This window comes from Sceloporus occidentalis, unplaced genomic scaffold (genome assembly GCF_023333645.1).
Source record: "Sceloporus occidentalis isolate IW3139 unplaced genomic scaffold, rSceOcc1.0.p SCAF_1, whole genome shotgun sequence".
NCBI classification, from domain to species: Eukaryota; Metazoa; Chordata; class Lepidosauria; order Squamata; family Phrynosomatidae; genus Sceloporus; species Sceloporus occidentalis.
In genome coordinates this window covers 288,793,618-288,817,748 of record NW_028316981.1, presented here as the reverse complement: position 1 = coordinate 288,817,748, position 24,131 = coordinate 288,793,618, and the positions used below count along the sequence as shown (strand labels likewise).

Here is a 24,131-nt window from a genome sequence, read left to right as displayed (position 1 = left end):
TAGGATCATATTAATCAGAACCCAACACATTTAAATCTAGATCCAAAATCCAAATTGAGATTTAGGAGTATAGGAACTTTATCGCACCCGTATTTTTTACCATTATGGGAACTGGTGGAGGACGCTCGTGTGCACGCGCAACCGCCCCATAACAGATTTTACTGCACACCAAAACGTCCTCCAACAGGCCCCGTTCCGTCACTCAGCAGCAAGCCGTCACTGTTCAGTGCTGATGGGTGCCATTTTTGCTTAACAGAAGAAGTTCCGTCAGGCAAAAATGGTGCCTGTCAGCACTGAACGGTGATGGCTTGCTGCTGGGTGATGGAACGGGGCCTGTTGAAGGACGGTTTGGTGTGCGGTAAAATCCGTTATTAGGGGGCAGTCGCACGCGCACACGAGCGTCCTCCTCCAGTTCCCATAACGGTAAAAAATACGAGTGCGATAAAGTTCTAGGTCTCCAGTCTTCTCCCACTGATTCACACTAGAAAAGGCTATAAATCTCCCCCCCACACACCCACAGCCACATATTTAAAGACATGGTAGATCCTAAAAAGGGAATTAAACCAAGCTAATTCTAGAGTCTATAGGATTTTATGCACCTGTAAAATGTGCTGTTTTTCAGGCTAAAAACCCTCAATGTTTAAAAGCTGTTGTTGACACCATAGTCTTGGCAATGCATTTCATTCTCTTTTTGCCCACTTCCTCTATAGCATCAGACAGCAAGAATCAATTTAACTAAGATAATTAATGAGAATGAGAATGAAATGACAGCATACTTGATCCCTTTTTGCTTTTTTGTATCAGCAAAGCAACTGATAAGATGCAGTGGCACAGGGTGGCCAGATGTCATAACTGCCAAGGAAGACAGGCCACCATAAAATGTAGGATGTTCAAGCAAAATGTAGGGCGTTACAAAATAAAAGCTGAAAATATCGATTCTGTATTAATATAAATGCATGCTTCTTAGCCATGCTCAAAACTGAGGACATTTTGGAATTTCTCCTAGACAGAAGGTTGAAATGTAGAACATGTTCTGGGAAAGAAGGATGTCTGGTCACCCTGAATGATGCAGCATAAGGTAGAGGGGAGGGAGTGATGCAGTCATATGCTATTTATTGCCAGCGGTTCAGCTGTAGTTCCCCCAATAATTTCCTTTTAAGGCATTTAGTGGGCCGGTGTTTGAAATTTCCTTTGCATGGTTCCATACCCTCTCATCCCATTTTGTGCAGTTATTTCAATCTAATAGTTGAATAATTGCAATAACAACTGGGCAGAGAAAGGGATCTATTATTTTACTATCCCTTTCCCATCTTGATTTTAGCATTGAAAAAAGACATAGTAAATTAATTTTAAAAAACTCCACTTGTCATCAGACCCAGCAAAATCCTTTCTATTTGCATAGACTAATATAACATAAAATATTTAAACAAAGAACTATCTTTCAAATAAGCCCAAATACCTTAAAATAGAAAATGCTGGTATTTAATTTTTAAAAAACATATCTGGAGGAGCTGTGTTGGCCATGTAGCAAAGTACAGTATCATCTAAAATCCACAAAACAGTGGTATCTTTATTGGGCCAACCAAAATGCATTTTATACTGTATATGTCACAAGCTTTCAAAGCTCCACAGGCTTCTTCATCAGGCAAAGGTGTTAAAAATGTTACAGGAGAAAGAAAGGAGGGAAATGTCAATGTTCGATATAGCCCTGCATTTGGCCAAGAAGTTGTGGTTGTTGTCCTTTGATGTATGGTAGAAAAACCCAGCAGAGTGAAGACAAACAACCCAAAGGGAAGTTATTTCTACCCTACATCAAAGAAGTTGCACACAGAATAGGCAAAGTGATGAAGAAGCACAACCTCCAAATGTTTTACAAACCGACCAAGAAAATCCAGCAAATGCTGCACTCAGCGAAGGACAGGAGAGACCCTCTCACAGCCGCAGGAGTTTACCGCATATCATGTGGCTGCGGACAAGTCTACATAGGGACCACCAAATGCAGTGTCCAAACACAAATCAAGGAACATGAGAGACACTGCAGACTAGGCCAGCCAGAAAAATCAGCAGTAGCAGAACACATTATAAACCATCTTGGGCACAAAATGCTATTTGAAAACACTGAAATTCTGGACCATACCCACAACTATCAGGTCAGAATGCACAGGGAAGCCATGGAAATCCACAAACACTTGGACAACTTCAACTGGAAAGAAGAAACCCTTAAAGGAAATAAAGTTTGGCTACCAGTCCTGAAGGACACCAAAACCAGGACTCGGCAAATGCAAATGAGAAACCACTCAGGGTCAAGGACTTTCCCAGCAGACAATGATCACCAATTAACAGACACTAATCCTCTTTTGCATGCCCTCCCACCCTGAGGAGGCCATCAACAACAGAACAATACACAGATGAACATGAGAATCACTCCTCCTCACCCAGGATCACACAATATATATATATATACCCATTCTCTTCCAGGTCAGCATTCTATGAAGATGCCAGCCACAGATGCTGGCAAAAAGTCAGGAATAAACTCTTCTAGAACATGGCCACATAGCCCGAAAACACCACAAAAAACTATCTACCACCATTCTTGATTTCTGTAGCTGGGATGTAGGAGGTACTATCTTGTTCTTTGTCACACACAACAAGATTGAGGAGATGTATAGTACTCTTTTGTAATGAAACGAAAGGAAAATCGACTCTGTACTCCTGACATCAGGCATATATGCTTCCCTATAGAAAGAAAAAACAGCTATGGGGGTGATCATAAGTGGACAGCTAACAGCAGAAGTCCTACCAACTGAGGTGGGAGGACAAGTGCCTCAAATCAATTGCTCCTAGAATAAATCAAGCCTGAACCCTCCCTAGATGACTAAACTCAGACTGTCATACTTTGGACATACCATGAGAAGATACTTAGCAAGATATGTGGCAATAGGAAAAGAGGAAGACTGCATTCCAGATGGATAGACTCAGTCAAGGAAGGCCCTGTCAGCAAGACCTGAGCTGGGTGGCTGATGATAGGATGACTTGAAGGTCTTTCTTTCATGGAGTCGCCATAAGTCAAAGTTCACTTGACGACAAGAACATCTTGGTATATCAGCTGGTAGGCAGCATGACTAGGAAGCTCCTGTTGCTTTCATGTCCTGATGACAGGTTTACCCTAGGCCACTAACTCATCCAATGTGTGATCAGAATGTTTAACTACTCATCTTCAAAATGGAAAATCCAAAATGGATTTTCTTACATGCTTAGGGTACCTGCTTTCTTTAAAATAGCATCCTATTATTTATTGATTTGAAATCAGTGAAGCACCTCACTGATCTTTTGAAAAATAGTTTCAGGCCATAAAAGAACAGTTAACATCACTTATCATCTTCTTCTTCTTCTTCTTCTTCTTCTTCTTCTTCTTCTTCTTCTTCTTCTTCTTTTAAGAAACAGCTTCTTTTTGTAAAAAAAGAATTCTGGATTAGGCTAGGATTCTTGGTGACAATGTAGGTATCAGCCAATCAGCACTATCCATAGCTGACCTTTACTGCAATTTTGCACATCTAGTTTGTTTCCCGGAAAGGAAAATATATGTTTGGACTGAGGAAGGCTTCCAGTCAGCCCTCCTACTCTAAACACTTTTTACTGGCCTTGATCTTTAGTGAAAATAGGAAGTGCAATGGCACATTCAGACCCTCGGCCTCTCAGGTAGCAGATCTGAGAAAGATCTTTTGCTCAACAGCTGTGTTCAAGACCTGTTGACAGCACTTGAGAGAAAGCGGGCTGACGGGCAGGCGGGGGAGTGCGACAGTCTGTTGAAAAATATCAGACACATTCTAAAGATGGATCAACTAAAGAGGGCCTATTTAACATTGAGCAGGGAGATCTACTAGACAAGGCACCCGTCAAATTTACAATATGTTGGGGCTTTGCTAAACCAGTCTCAAAAGTCCTTGTTTCTCCCCACTACCAGACTTCAAAAAGAACAACAAAGAGAATTTTTCTTCTCAGCAAAGAATGATTAGCATTTAACATTATTATCTACCAAGATGTGTCTGATTTATCCTGCTCCAGGCAACTAGAGCCATTATAAGCAGTTCCCCTTTTATTGTTCACAGGGCTCAAGCCTGAGTCAGGCACACCCAAGATATTTTAAAAAAACACCGAAAAAAAGAATGCGGAGCATATGGCTATAAAAATTCAAAGACAAAAATCTGTTTTACTTCCTTTTCCTCATGAAAAACTTAACCAGATCTACTCTCACAGAAGAAGTTATAATGGGGAGGGGGGAAGGAGGAGGGGAAACTTTTGCGTAGACAATGCAAGAAAAGAAAAGAAAATCCTGTTTACGTCAAACAATAAGAGCAGTCTCTTAACAGCACCCACCACTAAACAAGTCTCAAACAAGTTTGATTTTTAGACCCTTGCAGCCTGCCATTTGCTCAACTTGCTGATTTTCTCTGTGTGTGATTGGTGGAGATGGAGATGTCTGTTTGATCAGTGATCCTAATTTCTAAAAGAATTTTAGTCATCTTCCCAATGTTTGCTCTAGGGGCTGTGGGTAAAAATAAACTACAGGGAGAGGGGTCAATAAAATTAGCTAATAAGGACAGATTACAATGGTGGGAGGGGGAATTAACAGGAATGCAATTTTAAAATGCCCCCTGAGAAGGAAAGTGCTTAGCCAGTGGGAAGCAGATAGAAGTGGTGCAAGGTGAATAGCTCTGTGGAGATGGTTCACCAAAAAGAGGAGGCCCTGGTCTCTATACTAGCTAATCTCTTGATGAACATGGAGATTAGTATGGAAGACCAGCACACTGTTATAACAGAGCTTCTCTATTTTGTTTTCTGACTTCCACTTGAAACAGAAGCAGCGCTTCTGAGATAGTGACAATTGCTTATTAAAGTAGGAAAAACCAAAAGATACACAGAAATTTCTGATCACAACCATCATCTTAAACAGTCACAACACAACAACAGCAAGGGTTTTGTTTTGTTTTTTTCCTTCCCGTGTTGTCTCTGGAAGCAAGATGGTCCCACCAATAATCTTAACTCTTAAAATCCCCAGAGTAATAGTTGCAGACACATAGCTAAATAAATAATGAAGATGGATATGGAGCTACATGCATTATCAAACAGCAGCTCCATATGAAATTCTCTCCTCTGTCCTTAATGTGAAGGTCAACTGACTTTTTGTACTGATTTCATGATGAACAATTTCCTGCTGATGGAGCACTGGGAGAACCTCTGTCAGGGGTACAGACATGGTGAGCACAATGACTTCAGTGTGCTGTTCCAGACATGCTGGACTGCAGTTAGGATTCCTGGATCTCAGGGCTTAGCCCCTCTGCTCTGAGGCTTTGTCTACCTTGGTTTATGGCTGCAGGTTATTTACCCTGTGCAGCCCCCAAACCCTGAATCAGGTCTGGGCTGTTCATACAATCAGGTCTTGTCCTGCTTTTAAAAGACCTACCTTTTATTCCACAATTTCCAGAAAACCTGAAGCCAAATGCAGCTCCTCCCCCACTCATTCTGACCTCAGAGAGACTTGTTCCCGCAGTGGCTGCTCTGGCTGGCTTGCAGGGACAACATGGGAAGGCAAACACCCGTCATCGCCAGATTTTGCTGCAGCAGGTAAGTGGGGAGATTTGGGTGAAATCCAGAGACACAATACTCTGGAATGTTCTGGCAAATATCGATAAGCCCTGAGTGAAGTGGTGGAAGCTTAGGGTGAGAGTATAGCCTTGAAAAGTGTTTGTATACATATTTTCCTCAGCATTTAAAAAAAGAAATTGAATGGTATACTTTGTACAATGGTTGCTGATTAATATATCATGGCTAATGACATCACGAGGGGCTGTCCCTTGTAACGCCAATCTTGTAACATTACCAGGACCTATTGCTTGTGACATCACAAAGGGTCATCTTCAGATCAACAACAAACTACAACAACAAACTTTATTACAGCCATTTGGCCAGCACACATCTTCAGATCTCAGATTTTGACCTGAATGGATGGGATATTCCTGACCTAGCACACTACCTACAGCCAGTAAGGACATGGACCATGCTGGCTGAGGATGATGAGCCGTAGCCCAACACAACTGGAGAACCACAAGGTGGGAAGGTCTGGGTTCAGTTATACTAAGTGGGGTAGAGAGAACTCAATATCAGACAAATGTTTCCAGCAGTAGCCTTATGATACTTCCACTTGCTGAAGGTCAAAATCTCAAAGAATTACTGGAACACATTACAGTTGGCCTTTCGTATCCATGGGGGTTCCCTTCTGGACCCTCACTCCACAGATGGTAAATACCACAAGACACATTGCAAATACCAAGTCCCTTTCTCTTTAATGGTGGCATGAGGTGCATGCAACCATGTTGACATGGACACATGCATGTGCTGCCATTGAGGAAAACAGGGTGAGGCAATCTGTGGATTCTCCTATCAGTGGGTGGCAAACATAGGATAGGATGGGCCGACTGTACATGGGAAATGTTGAATATTTGAAAGGTGAATAATATAGGAATTGTTGGATAAATTCAATTAACTAAAAAATTTGAAATCTCTGTCAAACTAATTTAAACATTTATTTTTACCTAGTTCAGCAACTACAACACTCTTATGATGCTGTGATCTCTATTTAATCACTTGTGTACTGTACATGGATTATCCTGGAGCACCTGCGAGTGGCCCCGCCCCATTACTGTCAATGGTGGTGCATGCATGAAGCTGCATCAGTGCGATCATGTGTACATCACACGTCCATTGACCATAATGGGATTTGAGGTTCTGTACTTTTTACTATCTGCCTGGAGGTCTGGAACAGAACCCTCTCCAATATGGAGGGCTGACTGTACATGAGGGAGTGGGGCCTTACTCTTACACACTACTACATGTTTTGTGTACCAAATGTCTCAGACATCTCCAATGATATCTATCTGAAATTCTGAAAAGTTGCTACTAATCAATGTGTGAATTCATTATAAAGCAGATTCCTATGTCCCACATAATTTTCTCTCAGTCAGCTTTTGCTGGTTGAGTGCTCCCTCTCCATCTCAACCCCAGTAAACATTAGATGATGCCAGTCTATACTGGTGTTTAGGATTGCTAGTTCAGGATCATATCAGGCCCTGAGGTGACAGGGCCAAAACCTGAGACCAGGGACAGCTCCAGTGATGCCATTAAGTGCTATGTATTAAGTACTGATTACATTTGCTCACAATCTAACATTCAAGCAAAAGTGTGCACGCACACACACACACACACAGATAATATTTTCCTGTTTGAAAATTAATATAGAATTTTTCACTAAAGGAGGTGTTCCCATATCTAGGTGAAATAAGGAGCTTATTTTTCCTCTCTTAGGGAGACAAGATAAAAAAAAATTAATCTAGCCTGCTTGCGTGTGCCCAGAAGGTAGATGCAGAATGGAGTGGAAAGTGATCCCTGGTGCCACAATGACTGGGAAGGAAGAAGAAAGATAATTACATACATAGACATCCTCCCCCCCACACACCAAAAAAAAGAATCTTTGGAAATCTCATCAACAAATCAACTAAGCATTGGAAATTGTAGCATTCTGCTGCTATCCTAGTAGAGCTGGAGATTTGCACACAGCCCTTGCAAAGATTCCTCTTGCCTGGAGCTGAGACCTCAAAACCGAAGAATTTGGCATTCTTGTCTCTTGTCTGGGAATGAGCCATGAAAATGGGAGACCCAGAGCCTGAGATCTGACAACCCTGCTGGTGTTAGATATGAAATTCCACAGCAGGTTTATAACATGAACCAGAACAAGAAATTTTGAAGAACTTCCAAGAATAGCCAAAAACGATTCCCTCCAAATTCTGTTTCCCAAAAGAGTCTAAAAAGACATTGCTAGATGCTATTTCAGCACAGTCTTAATAATCAGAGAGCCAATTTCTGAGAGGTTTGACCATTGATATATAAGCACAGTTATTTATTCTTGCCAAGAATACTTTTCTGATGAAATATCACAGGCATTATGTATGGTCATAATAGATACAGTGGCTCTCAGATTGGAAGGTATTCATGGTATTTCTGATCTCATATCACCGAGGGAATCCACACAGTAATTACAGTGTTGTCACCCACTGAATTTTTTAAAACTGCTTTTATTTATGTATTTTATTTATTTATTTATTTAGCATTTATGCCACTAAACAAGATTCAGCACAAAGAATAAACCTTAAACTTGTTTTAATAGGAGGAATTTGAGTGGAAATCTTAATTCCATCTAGTGCAACATTTAAATGATAGATTTCACATATCAAGAGTAGCTTGGAATTCATGCCCCTTAAGAGTGCTTTTTTTGCAGACGTATGGAGAAAAGATGGCGTTTCCTTGTATATTTGTGCCGCCTGTTTGGTTGCATGTGAAATGGACAACGTAGCAGAAGTTGCCTGTTTTTAATTTTTCTTTTCCTCCATGTGCTGTGATGTTTTATTGAAGACTCATACAAAAGGGGGGGAAATTAAAACCAGGCAGCTCTGACTTTATTGTAAATTTTCATATGTAGTCCAGCAGGCCTTAAATAGCCCCTTCCCCCACTTCACCTCATCAGTTATTGGAAGATTGCTTGGCGATTGTTTAAACTCACAAATGAAATGTGTCATGGGCATATCCACATCACTTTTAAAGGATGGAAATTCATGTCAAAATAAAAATAACATATTATTATCTGACAACATAATGCAGTGAATTAAAAGATGCAGAGGATGGAAAGCTGCTATTATTCCTTTTTCAGATCCTAATTTGGACAACACAAAGAGAAGGAGAGATAGCTGACACTTCAGCAGTGATATTGGTTTGCATATGGAAAGCAACTAAATTCTACCATTTGGAAAAAAAGGCATAGCCTGAGAAACAAAAAAATATTTCATAGCTAAGATGGTTTTACTTTTTAAATTAAGTTATTAACCCAATAGGACTAGAAATAATTATGGAAGCAGATGTATGTAATGGGAACTACAGAAAACTCTTCTGGCCTCAGTGAGACTACTTTATGTGTAGACATAGGATGGGGAGAACCGAAAAAGTGTTACTGGAAGTGTTTCGATTTCCATTTTGGTGGCCAATCTTACAAATCTATTTTAAAAAAAAACTTGCAGAGGGAGGCTGGCATGGATGGCTAATCTGTTCTCTTTGCTCTGTTTTGCTGTTCACACATGCTTATATGGGAATCTGAAGGCAGCTACTGGTCATCTTGCCTGTTGTAGGCAGACACACACAGCTACAATAGCATCAACTAAAGAAGAATTTCATTCTTTCCAAGCTTAAGCTTTATTGCATGGTTTACAGCACATATACTGCAGCAGCCTGAAGCCAAGTTTATCTAAACCTCCGTCACCAACCCCTCATTGCCAGGACTGCTAAAAAAAAACTTCCAGCTAGAAAGAGAAGGAGGAGAAATGAGGGTTGGGTACAAAGAGACTTTGTACAAGTATGCCTGTATTTATTTATTTCTGTTCAAAGATAAATTTCAAATGTTGTAAATGGGGGGGTAATATAAAGAGACTTGCCCCTATTGTTGGGGTAGGGCCAGCGTGGTGTAGTGGTTTGAGCGTTGGATGTTGACTCTGGAGACAAGATTTTGAATCATATAAGTCACCATAAGTCAGAAACAACAATACTTTACCACCAGCCAATGTGATGCAATGGTTTGAGTGTTGGCCTAGGACTCTGGAGACCAGGGTTCGATTCCTCACTCAGCCATGGACGCCCACTGGGTGACCTTGGGCAAGTCACACTCTCACAGCCTCAGGGAATGGCAAACCTCCTCTGAAGAAACTTGCCAAGAAAACCTTAGGGTGGCCATGAATCAAAAATGACATGAAGGCACACAGTAACAACAACACTCCTATTGAACTAGTGCATGATGTAGGAAAACTTTTAAGTTCTGTTGAGCATCTTATAATAGAAAATGTTTGGATTTCAAGAACTTCAGCAATATGACAGCATAAATAATAAATTCAATACTGAGAAGAAGTAGTCTTGGTTTTATCTTTGATTCTTCTCTGTCATGTATCCCTCAGATCCAGACCACAGCCAAGGCTTGTAGATTCTTTTTATACAATATTGCTAAAATCCGACCTTATCTTTCCGCCTCTACTGCCAAGATCCTGGTTCATGCCCTAGTGGTCTCACGACTCGATTACTATAACATTCTCCTGGCTGGGCTTCCTCTTTCTCACCTCCGTCCTTTAATCTCTGTCCAGCGTTCAGCTGCACGCATTATCACTTCCACCCACCGCTCTGACCACATCTCTCCTGTCTTGGCATCCCTTCACTGGCTCCCCCTCCCTTTCCGCATTCAGTATAAGCTCCTGCTGTCCACATTTAAAGCCCTCCATGGACTGGCCCCTCCTTACTTATCAGACCTTCTTTCTCCTCACCTTTCCACAAGGGCCCTCCGTTCTGGAAGTCAAGGCCTGCTGTCACAGCCCAGGATTTCCTCTGCCCCATCTCGGATTCGCCCCTTTTCACTCGCTGCCCCTCACTCCTGGAACCTTCTTCCCCTGCGAACAAGAGCCATCACTTCTTTAACCAGCTTCAAAACGGAGCTGAAGACCATCCTTTTTCAGGGCAGCATTCCCAGGCATTGCATAATTGTCACTTGCTATTTGATGTTTCTTTGATGTCTGTTTTATTGAATCATTTCCTGTATTGCTATGTATTTTATATGTATTATCCTACTAGAAAGGCCCCTTCCCCACCACCACTCCCTTCTCCTTCTGTGTCGTGTCTTTTTAGATTGTAAGCCTGAGGGCAGGGAACCGTCCAATTAAAAAGATTGCATGTACAGCGCTGTGTAAATTTACAGCGCTTTATAAATAAAGGTTAATAATAATAATAATAATAATAAGTACAAGATTCCACACATATATTATATAATACAGAAAAATTGTGCTATTTATAGGACTTGTTGTTGTGTGCCTTCAAGTTTGGGTTTGGGCATTAGACTAAGGCCCTTATCACACGATGATTTTTGGAACTCCAATCCGAAGACATTCTGGACCCAACCATGCGAATTCATGTTATTACGTGATAGATTATCACATGCGATTGCTGTCTATGCAGAGTCATTCTGAGCCCAATACTAAGACAATCCAAAGTCACTCCAGAAGTAGATGAATTCAGTGAACTAGCAAATTCACAAATCTTTTTCCAAGGTCAATTCGAATCCAATTCAATCTAGTCTTGGTGTGGAATACAACTTTGCTTCAGTCCCTGTCTTTTGGGGGGGAAACTCCTAATATTCTCCTATTATTTCCAGCATTCATGTCCTGGCCAATGAGATGGAGGAGGAGATGTGTTATTTCAGCAACGCATTTTTGTAACATGTGTGTGTGTGTGTGTGTGTGTGTGTATACACATACATACACACATATATGCATACTTATATACATACACATAATATATATATGCATATATATTATACACATGTATGTATGTGCATATATATATGTATATACATGTATGTATATGTATGTATATAAATATATATTTACATACATATATGTATATATATATAAACACATATACATACATAAACATATGTGTGTGTATACACATATGTGTCTGTATACATATATACATGTGTGTGTATGTATGTATGTATGTATATATGTATATTTGGAGACAACACATGCGCACGCACACATACTCACGTACACACACACACACACACACACACATATATATATATACACACACACTTATACACAGATAAATACATGCACATATATATTCGTCTGTTTGTATGTGTATATTAATATAGATTTCCAGGTATGTTATGAATACATGTATAAATATGAGATATATATATGTGTGTGTGTGTGTGTGTGTTTATATATATATATATATATATATATATACATACATACACACACATATATATTTTCATATATATATACATACATACATGTATCTATTTGTATATATGTGTATATACTAATATAGCTGTGTGCCTACATGTACATATTTCTGTTTGGGTACTGCACCCACCCACACCCATGGCACGCCTGTGGTGGGGGTAATGTGTCCATGCATATGTATATGTGCATACACACACACACATATGTATATGTAGATATAGATCTGTGTGTACATATACATTCTATTATAGACATATGTACATATATATATACATGCATGTATATATATTTGTATGTACATATATATATATATACACATACATATATATGTGCGTGTGTATATAAGTGTGTGTATACACACACATATATATATACATACATATATACACTGTGTGTGTGTGTGTTGAGATTCTGGGCTGCTTTCAGTTTCATTATAGGCTTGAGAGAGAACGCAGACACACTGTACTGTAACATGGGACATTTATTTTTTAAACACCCAGCCGCGTCCTCTCAAGGCATACAAGGACATGAGGAGGAGGAGGAGGAGGAGGAGGGCGACATATTCCGCTGCCCGCGCCCCTTTCCAGCCCTCCATCTTGTTTGTTTCGCCCTGAGGGCTCCTCCCTTTCGCGCTTTCGGGAAGGTCGGAGGTATTTTGTCCCTGCCGGCGCTCCGTCCGTCCGTCCGCCCTTCCTCCCCCCCTCCCGGGAACAGCTGTGGGAGCCAAGATGGCGGCGGTGCTGCTGCTGCAGGAGTTCTCAATGACAGCAGCGGGGGCGGCGAGGCACCTTGTCCGGGGAGCAGCAGCTGCCGCCCGCGGCGGGGCCAGGTATCTTCGGGGAGCGGGAGGCCGGGGCCCCTCCGTCGGCTGCTCCCCAACAGCCTTCTTCTGCCCAGGGAAGGCGACAGGGACAGGAGGAGGAGGAGGAGAGCCCATCGGTGCAGGTTGGCAGCGGCTGATCTCCAGCCCCTCCTCCTGCTCAGCCTCCTCTGCGCCGGGTGCCTTCAAGGTTCCCCCACATATATATATATATATATATATAGTGTGTGTGTGTATATATATAGTGTGTGTGAGAGAGAGAGTATATATATATATAGTGTGTGTTGTGTGTGAGAGAGTGTATATATATAGTGTGTGTGAGAGTATATATATATATATATATATATAGTGTATGTATGTGAGAGAGTGTCTAAATATATAGTGTATGTGTGTGTGAGAGAGAGAGTATATATATATATATAGTGTATGTGTGTGAATATATATATAGTGTGTGTGTGTGAGAGAGTATATATACATATATAGTGTATGTGTGTGAGAGAGTATGTATATATATATATATATAGTGTATGTGTGTGTGAGAGAGTATATATATATAGTGTGTGTGTGAGTGTATATATATATATATATATAGTGTGTGTGTGTGTGTGAGAGTGTGTGTGTGAGTATATATATAGTATATGTGTGAGAGAGTGTATATATATATATAGTGTGTGTGAGAGAGAGTGTATATATATATATATATATAGTGTGTGTGTGTGAGAGAGAGTATATAGAGTATATATATAGTGTGTGTGAGAGAGTGTATATATAGATAGATAGATAGATAGATAGTGTGTGTGTGTATGTGTGTGTGTGTATATATATATGTCTGTGTGTGTGGGTCATGTGTCCCATATATATATATATATATTACACGCACGCACATGCGCACACACATATATATAGTATGTGTATGTGTGTGTGTATATGTGTGTGTGTGTTGTGTGCCTTTATATTATATATGTACAACACACACACACGCATACACACACACATATATAGTATATATGTATGTGTATTGTGTGCCTTCAAGGTTCCCCTTTACATATAAATATATACATACATACACACACACACAGCGTGTGTATATGTCTTCAAGATACCCCTTTACATATAATTTTATATATTATATATATAATATGTGTGTGTGTGTGTATTATATATACACACATATACATAATATATACAGTGAGTGTGTATGTGTGTGTATACACAATATGTAAAGGGGAAGCTTGAAGGCACACAACACACATCCTTCCCGGCACAGAGGAGGTTCAGCAGGACGGCCTCAAGTATGTGTATACACACACACATACACACACACACAAGTTATATATATAACCTTCCTATATATAGGTTTCTGAGTTACGGCAACCCTAAGGAAACCCTATCCTGTAGGTTTCTTGGAAAGGTAGGTTCAGAGGAGGTTTGCCATGGCCTTCCCCTGAGGCTGAGAGAGTGTGACTTGCCCACGCTCACCTAGTGGGTTTCATGGCCCAGCCGGGAATTGAATCCTGGTCTCCAGAGTCATAGGGCCAACACTCAAACCATCACATCACAATAGCTGGTGGTAAAGTATTGTTGTTTCTGACTCATGGTGAACCCGTCACAGGGTTTTCTGGGGCTGAGAGAGTGTGACTTGCCCAAGTCACTCAGTGGGTTTCACAGCCCAGTAGGGAATCGAGCCCTGGTCTCCAGAGCCATGGGGCCAACACTAAAACCATAGACTCATAGTTGGAAGAGACCACAAGGGTCATCCAGTCCAACCCCCGGCTCACAGTGAAAGCACACCTGACAGATGGCCATCCAGCCTCTTTTTAAAAAGATGTTTAAACCATTACAGCACACTGGCTGTTGGTAAAGTATTGTTGTTTCTGACTTACATTGAGCCTGTTTTCCAGGGCCTAGAGTGTGTGGTTTTTCAGGGTCACTCAGTGAGTTTCATGGCTAATAAATAATAATAAAACTTTTATTTATATCCCGCTTTTCTGTGATAAGACAATCAAAGCGGCTTACAACACATTAAAATCCACGTTTACAAATTTGTGTCCCAAATTCCCCCCCTTAAAAAAGGATTAAACAAGTTACAATTAAAACATCTATTAAAAACACAATAAAATACAGCGAGGACAGAGCAGTGGGCTAATACATGATGCGGGGGGCAGTCATTCTGTGGCCAGGCACTTTTAGTCAGGAAAGGCCTGCTGAAAGAGATCCGTCTTGACAGCTTGAGCTGGGAATCCAGTGCTCAAACCACTATGCCACGGAGGGAGTGATAATGGGCTTCTGCAGCCCAGCTATGCTAGAAGTCCTTCCTCTTTCTATATAAATGCTCCCTGTTGTTGCTGTTAACTGCCATGAGTTGACCTCAGCTCATGATGACCCTGTGGATGATGAGACACCCCCATCCTCCATTGCTCTGGTTAGGTCTTTATTCGCGCCTGTGACCTCCCTAATTGTGTCTGTCCATCTGGCATGCAGTCTTCCTCTCTTTCTGCTACCCTCAACCTTTCCCAGCATTATTGTCTTTTCCAATGATTCATGCCTTCTCATGATGTGGCCAAAGTACAACAGCCTCAATTTCATCATTTTGGCTTCCAAGGAGATTGGGCTCGATCTGTTCAAGGATCTCTTTGGTTGTCTTTTTGGCTGTCCATGGCATCCACAGCACTCATCTCCAGCACCACATCTCAAATGAATTGATTTTTGTCTTATCCTCCTTCTTCACTGTCAATCTCTCACATCTGTACATGATGATGGGGAATACAGTGGCTAAAATGATTCTAAATTTTGTGCTTGGTTGTATATCTTTACTCTTTAAGATATTTTCTTCTTATTTCATACTTGCTCTTCCCATTCCTAGTCTTCTAATTTCTCTACTGCATCTCATTCCTGATGACTGCTTGATCCAAGGTACAATACATTTTAAAACTATTTCAATTACCCTTTTGTATAGGTTGAATTTATGTATTTTCTCTATGGTCATGATTTTTTTCTTTATGTTCAGCAGCAAGCCTGCCTTTGCACTTTCTTCCTTGTCCTTCCTTAGCAATTGCTCCACATCTGTGATGATTTCTACTAGTAATATGGTATCATCCCTATATGCCCTCTAGGGCAGGGGTAGGCAATCTTTTTGAGCCGGGGGCCGGGTTGCTGTCCCTCAGACATCTGGAGGGCCGAAGCCAAAAAATAAATAATTAAATAATTTTTTTAAAAAAAATTAAATATATAAATAAACCAGGACAAATGTAGGACAAAATTTTCAAATGGAAGACACTTTTTTTAAAAAAAAAATGGAGGACACACGAAAAAATTTGCTGATTTTTAAAAAAATGTTAATATCAATGCATGTTTCTGAGGCTTCTATAGACAATTGCCCCCCAAAGGCCCCGGCGGCAATCGGCGGCAGGACCGGGCTGGGGCTGGTTCCAAGGCCTCGCTGGGCCGCATCCGGCCCGCGGGCCGCAGGTTGCCTACCCCTGCTCTAGGGTATGGATAGATAGATAGATAGATAGATAGATAGATAGATAGACAGACAGACAGACAGACAGACAGACAGACACACACTGTAGAAATGGCTATAGTAGAGGAAAGAACATTCCTGACATCCCTCTCTATCTCCAAAGTTCTCTTCCTTTGCGGGGAAGGGGCTGCATTTTCTTACTATACCTTGGCTTATAAGCATTTGTGGGTGGGAGTAGCCTTTCTTGCTGACCAAATAATCATCTTGCCTCCTAAGAATGAATTACTATGTTGTGGTAGAATTCAAAGACATAGGCCCAGTACAGACTAGCGCTTTGCGCCGGCCTGAGGCCAAAATTAGGGCTCTGTAGCACCCAGACGCACCCAGCCCTACCTTCGGTGCCCGTGCACCATCTTGCCACACTCTCGTCCACATGGGGTGCGCAGTGATGATGTGTGGGCATCTGAGCCCAAACGGCACTCGTCGGAGACAGCGTCATCATGACACAGAGGTGCCATAATGACGCGGCTAAAAAGAAACCACCTGCAATGGCTCCTTTTTAGGTAGTGCTTCGGGCGACTGGCACGGCACCGACAAGAGGCAACAATGGGTGGCATGGAGCTGCCTGTCTGTATCCCCCCATAGTCCTGTGAGTCTATTTAATATTTGTGTCATATTAAGTCATCATTAATATTATTTATGTGCTAGTTACTCCAAACTTTCCACATGTGAAAATTACCTTTCCCCATTTTTGTTAGTATATGAAATTTGAAAAGTTTTGTAAATTGTAACTTCATAAAGATACTCTTGTTCTTCCCACTACTGAATGTGAAATCTTGTACAGATTTAGTCTCCCTTACCCAAGGTGCATGGAACCAGAGGTGTTTAGGATTTCAGATTTGCTTATTTATTGATTGATTTTGGATTACTTGTATTGGTATATGCATACATAATGAGCTATCTTGGAAATGGTAACCAAATATAAACACATTTTTTTTCATACACAGCCTGAAGGTAATTTTATACAGTATTTTTTAATTAGTTTGCGCATGAAACAAAGTTTGTGTACATTGAACCTTCAGAAAGCAAAAGTGTTACTGTCTCAACCACTCATGAAAAAAAGTGTTTTTTTTAATATTTTGGAATTTTGAGTACGGGAAACTCAACCTTTATAGTAATTTCTGTAGCTGGGCCTAAATATTTTAAAGGCAGCAGAACCTTTCACATCCTAGAAACTAAACAGGATCAGCCCTGGTTAGTACTTTGATGGAAGATTACCAATGAATACAAGGGGCTGTAGCCTACTGTATATACTCGACTATAAATCGACCTCATGTATAAGTTGAAGGCAGGTTTTGGGGCCAAAATTATGGATTTTGATATGACGCATGAATATGTCAAGGGTAGAATGTAAGGGTGTGTAGCATAAACCTTTGTATTACATATCTCCTATTACATAGGAGCCCTGGTGGCACAGTGGTTAAAAGCCTGTACTGCAGCCACTCACTCAAAACCACAAGGTTGTGAGTTCAAGACCAGCAAAAGGGCTCAAGCTTGACTCAGGCTTGCATCCTTCTGAGGTCGCTAAAATGAGTACCCAGATTGTTGGGGGCAAGCTAGCTTACAGTTGTAAACCACTTAGACACTGCTTAGGCAGTATGAAGCGGTATATAAATGAATCTTGTTTGTTTTTGTTTTTTCTCTGCGCTTTTTGACACTCCATTTTGCGCCTGCCAAAGGCCGGATCGGGGCTGTGGCGTGAGGTTGCCGCGGCCCCAATCCAGCTAGGAAAGGGCCGGCGTCCCATTGGGACTGTATGTACAGCCCCTTGTTTTTCTGACTGGGTTATAACCAACATTTAGAGGTTCACAGATTCCTGTAGGTTCCGTGCTAAAGAATGAACCCACTTCCCAATTGTAAGACACAGGTTAGCAGTACCTTAAGCACCTTAATAAGGTGCTAGTTCTGGATTTTATAATATAATAGTAAGAGCAATGCAAGTTTCTAGAGCTAAGATTATAGTGCAGTTCTATTTCTGCCTGGTATGCATCAAATCAGAATGCAAGGATTGTTTTTATTATTTTAAGATTAATTTCATGATATAATCAGCTTGTATCCTAAATTCCACAAAGTCATGATTCGCTATTCTGTTCCTTTGCTTCTGACAACTGTGTATTCTCCAGCAATATAACAATTCTCTTTGAAAGATCTATTACTTAACTAGCCATTATGTTTTTGTAGGAATCTCAAGAATGTTATTCATTACAAAGCACATATTTGATTGTCAGTGTGAGAAACCTCAGTTCTATTGGTAAGGTCATTCTCTGTCTCCAAAGAGAACTGGGCATCTCAAGCAGTATGTGAACTCAGTTCTTTAGTCAATCTAATTGGTAGCAATGCAGTTTTTTCACAAATTAACAGGTAATTTCTAGGCTGAAATTGCTATTTCTTTAATTTTAGTTAAAGCAGAAAATAAATGCCAGTTTCTTATGGAAATCAGTTTATCATGTTCTGTGATGTAGTGCATTTTTAGTAGTTTAAAAGAGTTAAACAGTGCATCTTATTTTTAATGCAAATTGTTCTTAAATTTTTTGCCAGCGTGTTTCTCATTTACAAATAAGCTATAACCTAAGAATGTTTAGTTGTGACCCTCCAACAGTGGAACCATGCACAAAAGAGAAATTTGGTATTAGATTATTGATACTGACACACTGATTTAAATTGTCTTTAAATGTGCTACTTACTTCATCAGGGAAAATTTACAGGTATAGCAGTTTAACTCGTATTTCTGTTAAAAACTCATTGTGTTCTTTTGTTAATACTGCTGTATATCATTGCCATTTTTGCAAGATGTTGTAGAATAACCTGAATGAACTTTTCTGCTTTAGAGACAATGGTCATCTGTCCAGAAAGTATATATTTTGTTCGGCTGGCATATATTAGATTGCATCTTTATGGGCTTCGACTTCAAATTTGGCTTTAACTAGTTTATAGCTATTGTACGTATGTAGATTTTAACTACATGCAGTCCAATGCACATATAATCTGGATTAAGTACCTTTACACTTGATGATGCTTAACTCTAAGATTAAGATTGTACTGTAAGATTGTTCAAAGTGCAGTGGTTTAAAATGCACAAATGATGGAAAGTAGCAACTTTACATCTGTACAAGGTAAACTAAACTAGATGTTAAACTGCAGGTGAGACATTGTAGCATAATATAGTATTGTCTAGCTGCCCTGTTTTGAAGTACTATTTGGAAGTATTTTAATGTACTTTCTGGAACGAAGATTATTCTGAAGTTTCTGGATCATTTTTAAAGACAATCAGGCACATGCATATAATTTATTGCAATAATACAAAACATGAAGTTACCAGAGAATGGCTAACTGACAAGACTACCTTTATCCAAATAAAGTCATAATTGGTATATTAGCCTGGCCCTAAACTGATAAGGGGTACCCTAGTTCACTGGGGCAAACTGTGCCTCCAGTAACAATTAATACAAGAGCATCCCTAAAATACAAACTTGATCCTTTGGGGATAGATGAAACAAAATAAACACAACTTAAGCAGGCAGATCAGCAACCCTCAGTCTTACCTAGATTGTGTTTTATTTTATGAACCCTTCCTCAGTACATTATTGTGCCCAAGAACTGGTTCAGAACACCTATTATCTTGTCTGTAATAGATGAAAAAGAGAATTAGAATGGTGTCATTCACATTGTTAGACGCTGTAATCTGATTGTTTCATGCTAGCTGTGTTAGCGGGGTCTGTGGGACTTATCCAAAACATCTTATAAAAGGCTGCCATAATGAAACTGATGATTACAGTAAAATCAACATGGGGCAGACTAGTAATCTGCTGGCACAACCTACTGGAATCAGCTATATAAGTAGGAGAGAAGCTTCTCCAATATATTGCCCCCACATCCTAGCTCACATACCCTATCCAGCAAGATGCAAGGGTCTATGATGGTGTCAGAAACCACTGAGAGGTCCAGAAGAGCTCTTCCTATGTTTCTCTCAGCATAGGTTAACCAGGACAATTTCTGTCTGTTTTTAAAGCAGGAATGAACTGGTCTGGAGAGTTAGTTGATCGATGACTAACTCATTTGGATACTTTGCTCTTAAGGGAGTTTTGGAAACTAGTACATGACAGGCTTTGCATAAAAAATATTCAGGCCCAAACTTTCACATTTCAAGGTAAGATTAGGAAAATCTGTCTGAAACCACATCATGCTCAATGTAGACAATATTGGCCTCAATAACCAAAGATCTGACTCAGTGTAAGACAACCGCCTGTTGTCCTATGATATAGTTGTCCATGTTATTAAATTCAGTACCTTTCCTCAAGAATTTTGTGATCAGCAACTCTTCTTTATTTTCATTCAGTTATGAAACAGGCATATACCCTACAGCTCTAAAGAAAATTCCTGGTAATGCACAATATTATTGCTGTTGAAAATCAGCATGGTTTAGTGGTGTGAGTGTTGGAATATGACTCCGGGAGACCAGGGTTGAAATCCCCACTCAGCCATGGAAACCTATTGGTCAAGTTACACTCTCTCAGCCTCAGAGAAAGGCAGAAGCAACCCACCTCTGAATAAATCTTGCCAAGAACACCCCATGACAGGTTCACCTTAGGGTCAGCATATGTCAGAAATAACTTGAAGACACACAACAAATACAGTGGGGCCTTGGTATCCACTGTTGTTTGGTTCCAAGATCACCATCACCTGTCCAGCGGTTACCAAAATCCATGGATACCCAAGTTCTATTATATATGATGGTGAAGTAAAATGGTGTTCCTTCTATAAATGGCAAAATCAAGGGTTGGTTTTTTTTTTTTTTTTAGAATTTATATATTTTTGAATATTTTCAAGCTGCAGATGGTTGAATCCGTGGATAAAAAAATCCATGGATACAGAGCGCCAACTATATTGGCATTCATATTTTAAGATGCACTTGGCTGGCAGTTTGGAGGTTAGTCTTTCTAAAACTTATAATAAAAATTTACAGGATTCAGAAGCATTTTGAAATAATAAAAGAGCATAGACTTTTCCAAATACAGAGGTGGGTTGTGGAACATTTTTCATTCTTTCAGTTCTGGAATTAAACCCTTTCACTTTTGTACTACTGTGTGATAATAAAAGCATACTTGTTGGTTACTGTGGCTCTTGGTATGATCTGAATATATTTGTGTAGGGGGATAGTTGGCATTTCAGAAAACACAGGCAGGGCAAAACTTAGGTCACCTGTGGTGTTTTGCAGATTTGTAATCCTTCCACCCTCAGTCTTCTCCATGTTCCCACCAGTCAGCCCACAGACACAGAATTCCAGCACTTCTCAAGAGTTAAGAAGATGCTGCATGGGCATAATCATTGTTTTGTTAGATTTGTTTGCCTTCTAAAGTGAAATGTTCTGTAGATACAGCAACAGTCAGAATAAATGTCATTACCAATGTTGTCTGGTTTAGGTAGCTTTTGGGTTTTTTTTCTTCTGTAATTAGTGTATTACTCCTTTTGTAACTACAGTAGTAATAATTACAGAAATGAACTGTAAAGGATACCAAGGACCATCTACTCCAATCCTTCACCAGTGCAGGAATCCACAGCTAAAGTATTATTGAAAGATTGCCATATAACTTCTGTTTGAATACCTCTAATGCAGGCAAGTCCATCATCTCTGAGGTAATTTATTCCATTGTTGAACAGCTCTTGCCATTAAGAAGTTCTTGCTAAAATTTAATTCAAATCTCCTTTCTTGTAATTTGAAGTTTGGATTCTGTCCTCTGAAGCAACAAAAACAGGCTCATTTCAACTTCCACGTTAAAGTCCTTCAGATATTAGCTCCATCAACTTTCCCCCCTTCTCTGTCATATTTATGTTCAGCTTGTGCTCTGACACAACCCTTAGATCCAAATGTCACTTATCTTAAATTTGTGCATTTCATTTTCCTGTCTAAAGGTAGTACCTTACGTATTCCCATCAAAATTCCTTTTGTTGGTTATAACTCAGTTCTTCAATCTGTTAATATTCTTTTATTCTGCTTTATAATTTTAGTTATTAGCTACCCTTCAGTTGGGTATCATCTGCAGATTAGATAAACATACCCTCTATTCCTTCCTATTTGTAAAGATGTTGAACAACACTGGATCGAGGAAAACATAAAGTCACTTTGACAGCATCTGTACCATTCCTCGTGATCAAGTTTGAAGAGATTAGGTTTATTTGTTTATTGGTAATGCTCAGCAGAAATGCTTGGTAGTTGTGTGTTTTTGTAATACTTAATACCTGTAGGGTCATGAGTTCAATTTCTAAAAACAGGTGAACTTTCTATAGTAATTAGCTTTGATATATGATACCTAGTAGCATCTGACCTTTGGATAGTAATGTTAAAATTAGTTTTATTTTGGTATTTATTTAGGCACCAGATGAGCAGCATCTGTGTGTTTCTAGGCCAGTGTTGTCTTGGAAGATAAATATAGTGAATTCACCTGTCCATGCTGTTTGAAGAAGTAAATGTTGGGGGCCTGTTTCCCCCAGTTTGAGTGTTCCTATCATTTTGAACATCCATTTCAGTTCATGTTTTCATTCCTGTTAATTCTTAAAACAGTATTGTTATGCATTTCCAAATGTAAGATCATACAGGCCATTTATCTGGTTGCCTCTGGTAACTAAAAATTGCCTCTAGACAGGGAATTTATGTAAAGTGAAAAAGACAGAACTTTATAGCTATCTCCTCAACTAGTTATGCAGATGTGTGTTCCTCTATGTGTGTGTGCATGCACATACATGTGAACATACACACACACGTTATATCTATGGTGTGATGTAATTAATTGTCATTAGCAATATGACACCAGCATCTGAACACATAATTAAAAATGGAGGTTCCATTTCCCACAAATACCTCCATAGCATATGCTAGGTATTCAGTAGTTTGTCAATGTGTTTTCTTCTAGCCTTACGAATATTTAATTATGCAGAACTAAGGCATGTGATTTCTAGCTATAAATTGTAACTTTAGAAGGATTATTTAAAACTATCAATAAGCAATAAATGTGTGTGTGTGCATGTCATGTTTCTATTCTGAATCATAGAATCATAGAATTGGAAGAGACCGCAAGGGCCATCCAGTCCAACCCCCTGCCATGCAGGAACACTTAGTCGAAGCATCCCCGACAGATGGCCATCCAGCCTCTGCTTAAAAATCTCCAAGGAGGGAGACTCCACTCCACTTCTGTAACTGAAATTTGTTGTGTACATTTATCTAGGAGACAGAATACCAATGTGACATAGTTTGCTTGGATATAAATCCCCACTGGAATTGAGAGGTATTATTAGCAGGTTAGGATGTTTAAGAGAGGGTGTATGTATTTATTTATGAAAAACCACACAAGAGAGGACTGATAATTTCCTGGAATTTGGCCTCATTCTATCAAGCTCTGCTCCTATTCAGGTGGGTGAATGCCATAAATTTAATATGAAACATTCACCACTATGGATAACCAAGAGTTGTCATTTCCATCTTGTCTGAATTTATACTCTTGTCTATTACTCCATTAATTTTAGTTTACAAGCACTTGTTTGAAATGGAAATTGTTTTTCTTTAATTGAATTAATAGTGGCCTGGTCCAGACGGACAGGATAGGACGCCCTCGTCATGTGCAAGGGCGGCGCTTCTAGACGCCCCTCACCCCTCGCACGTGATGAGGGCGTCAAAATGGCGGCACCCTGTACAGATGGGTGCCACCATTGTTACATGCCAGACGTGGCGGCATAATGGCGCCGCAAGAAGAACCCGCTTTTTGCACGTTCTTTTTGGTTCGTGGGGAAGTCCCGTGGTCTGGAGGCTGCGGCTTCCCCACAGACCCAAACTAGGCGCCAGGAGACCGTCCTTTTTGGACGGTCTGTCCCGTGCCAGTATTTCTAATGATGTCACACTGCAAAA

At 40.1% G+C, this 24,131-nt stretch overlaps 1 protein-coding gene across 2 annotated transcripts in view; it reads left to right on the top strand.

The window, feature by feature from the left end:
• Positions 1–12,357: 12,357 nt before the first annotated feature.
• Positions 12,358–24,131, top strand: part of NDUFS4 (NADH:ubiquinone oxidoreductase subunit S4) — a 70,205-nt gene continuing 58,431 nt past the window's right edge. The window contains exon 1 of one of the 2 annotated variants that reach the window (XM_089495678.1): positions 12,358–12,720. In XM_089495678.1, the coding sequence (XP_089351804.1) occupies positions 12,364–12,720 (357 nt within the window). In that variant the 5' untranslated portion in view covers positions 12,358–12,363. The remainder of the gene's footprint in view (positions 12,721–24,131) is intronic. The other variant, XM_089495687.1, reaches the window with a different exon arrangement.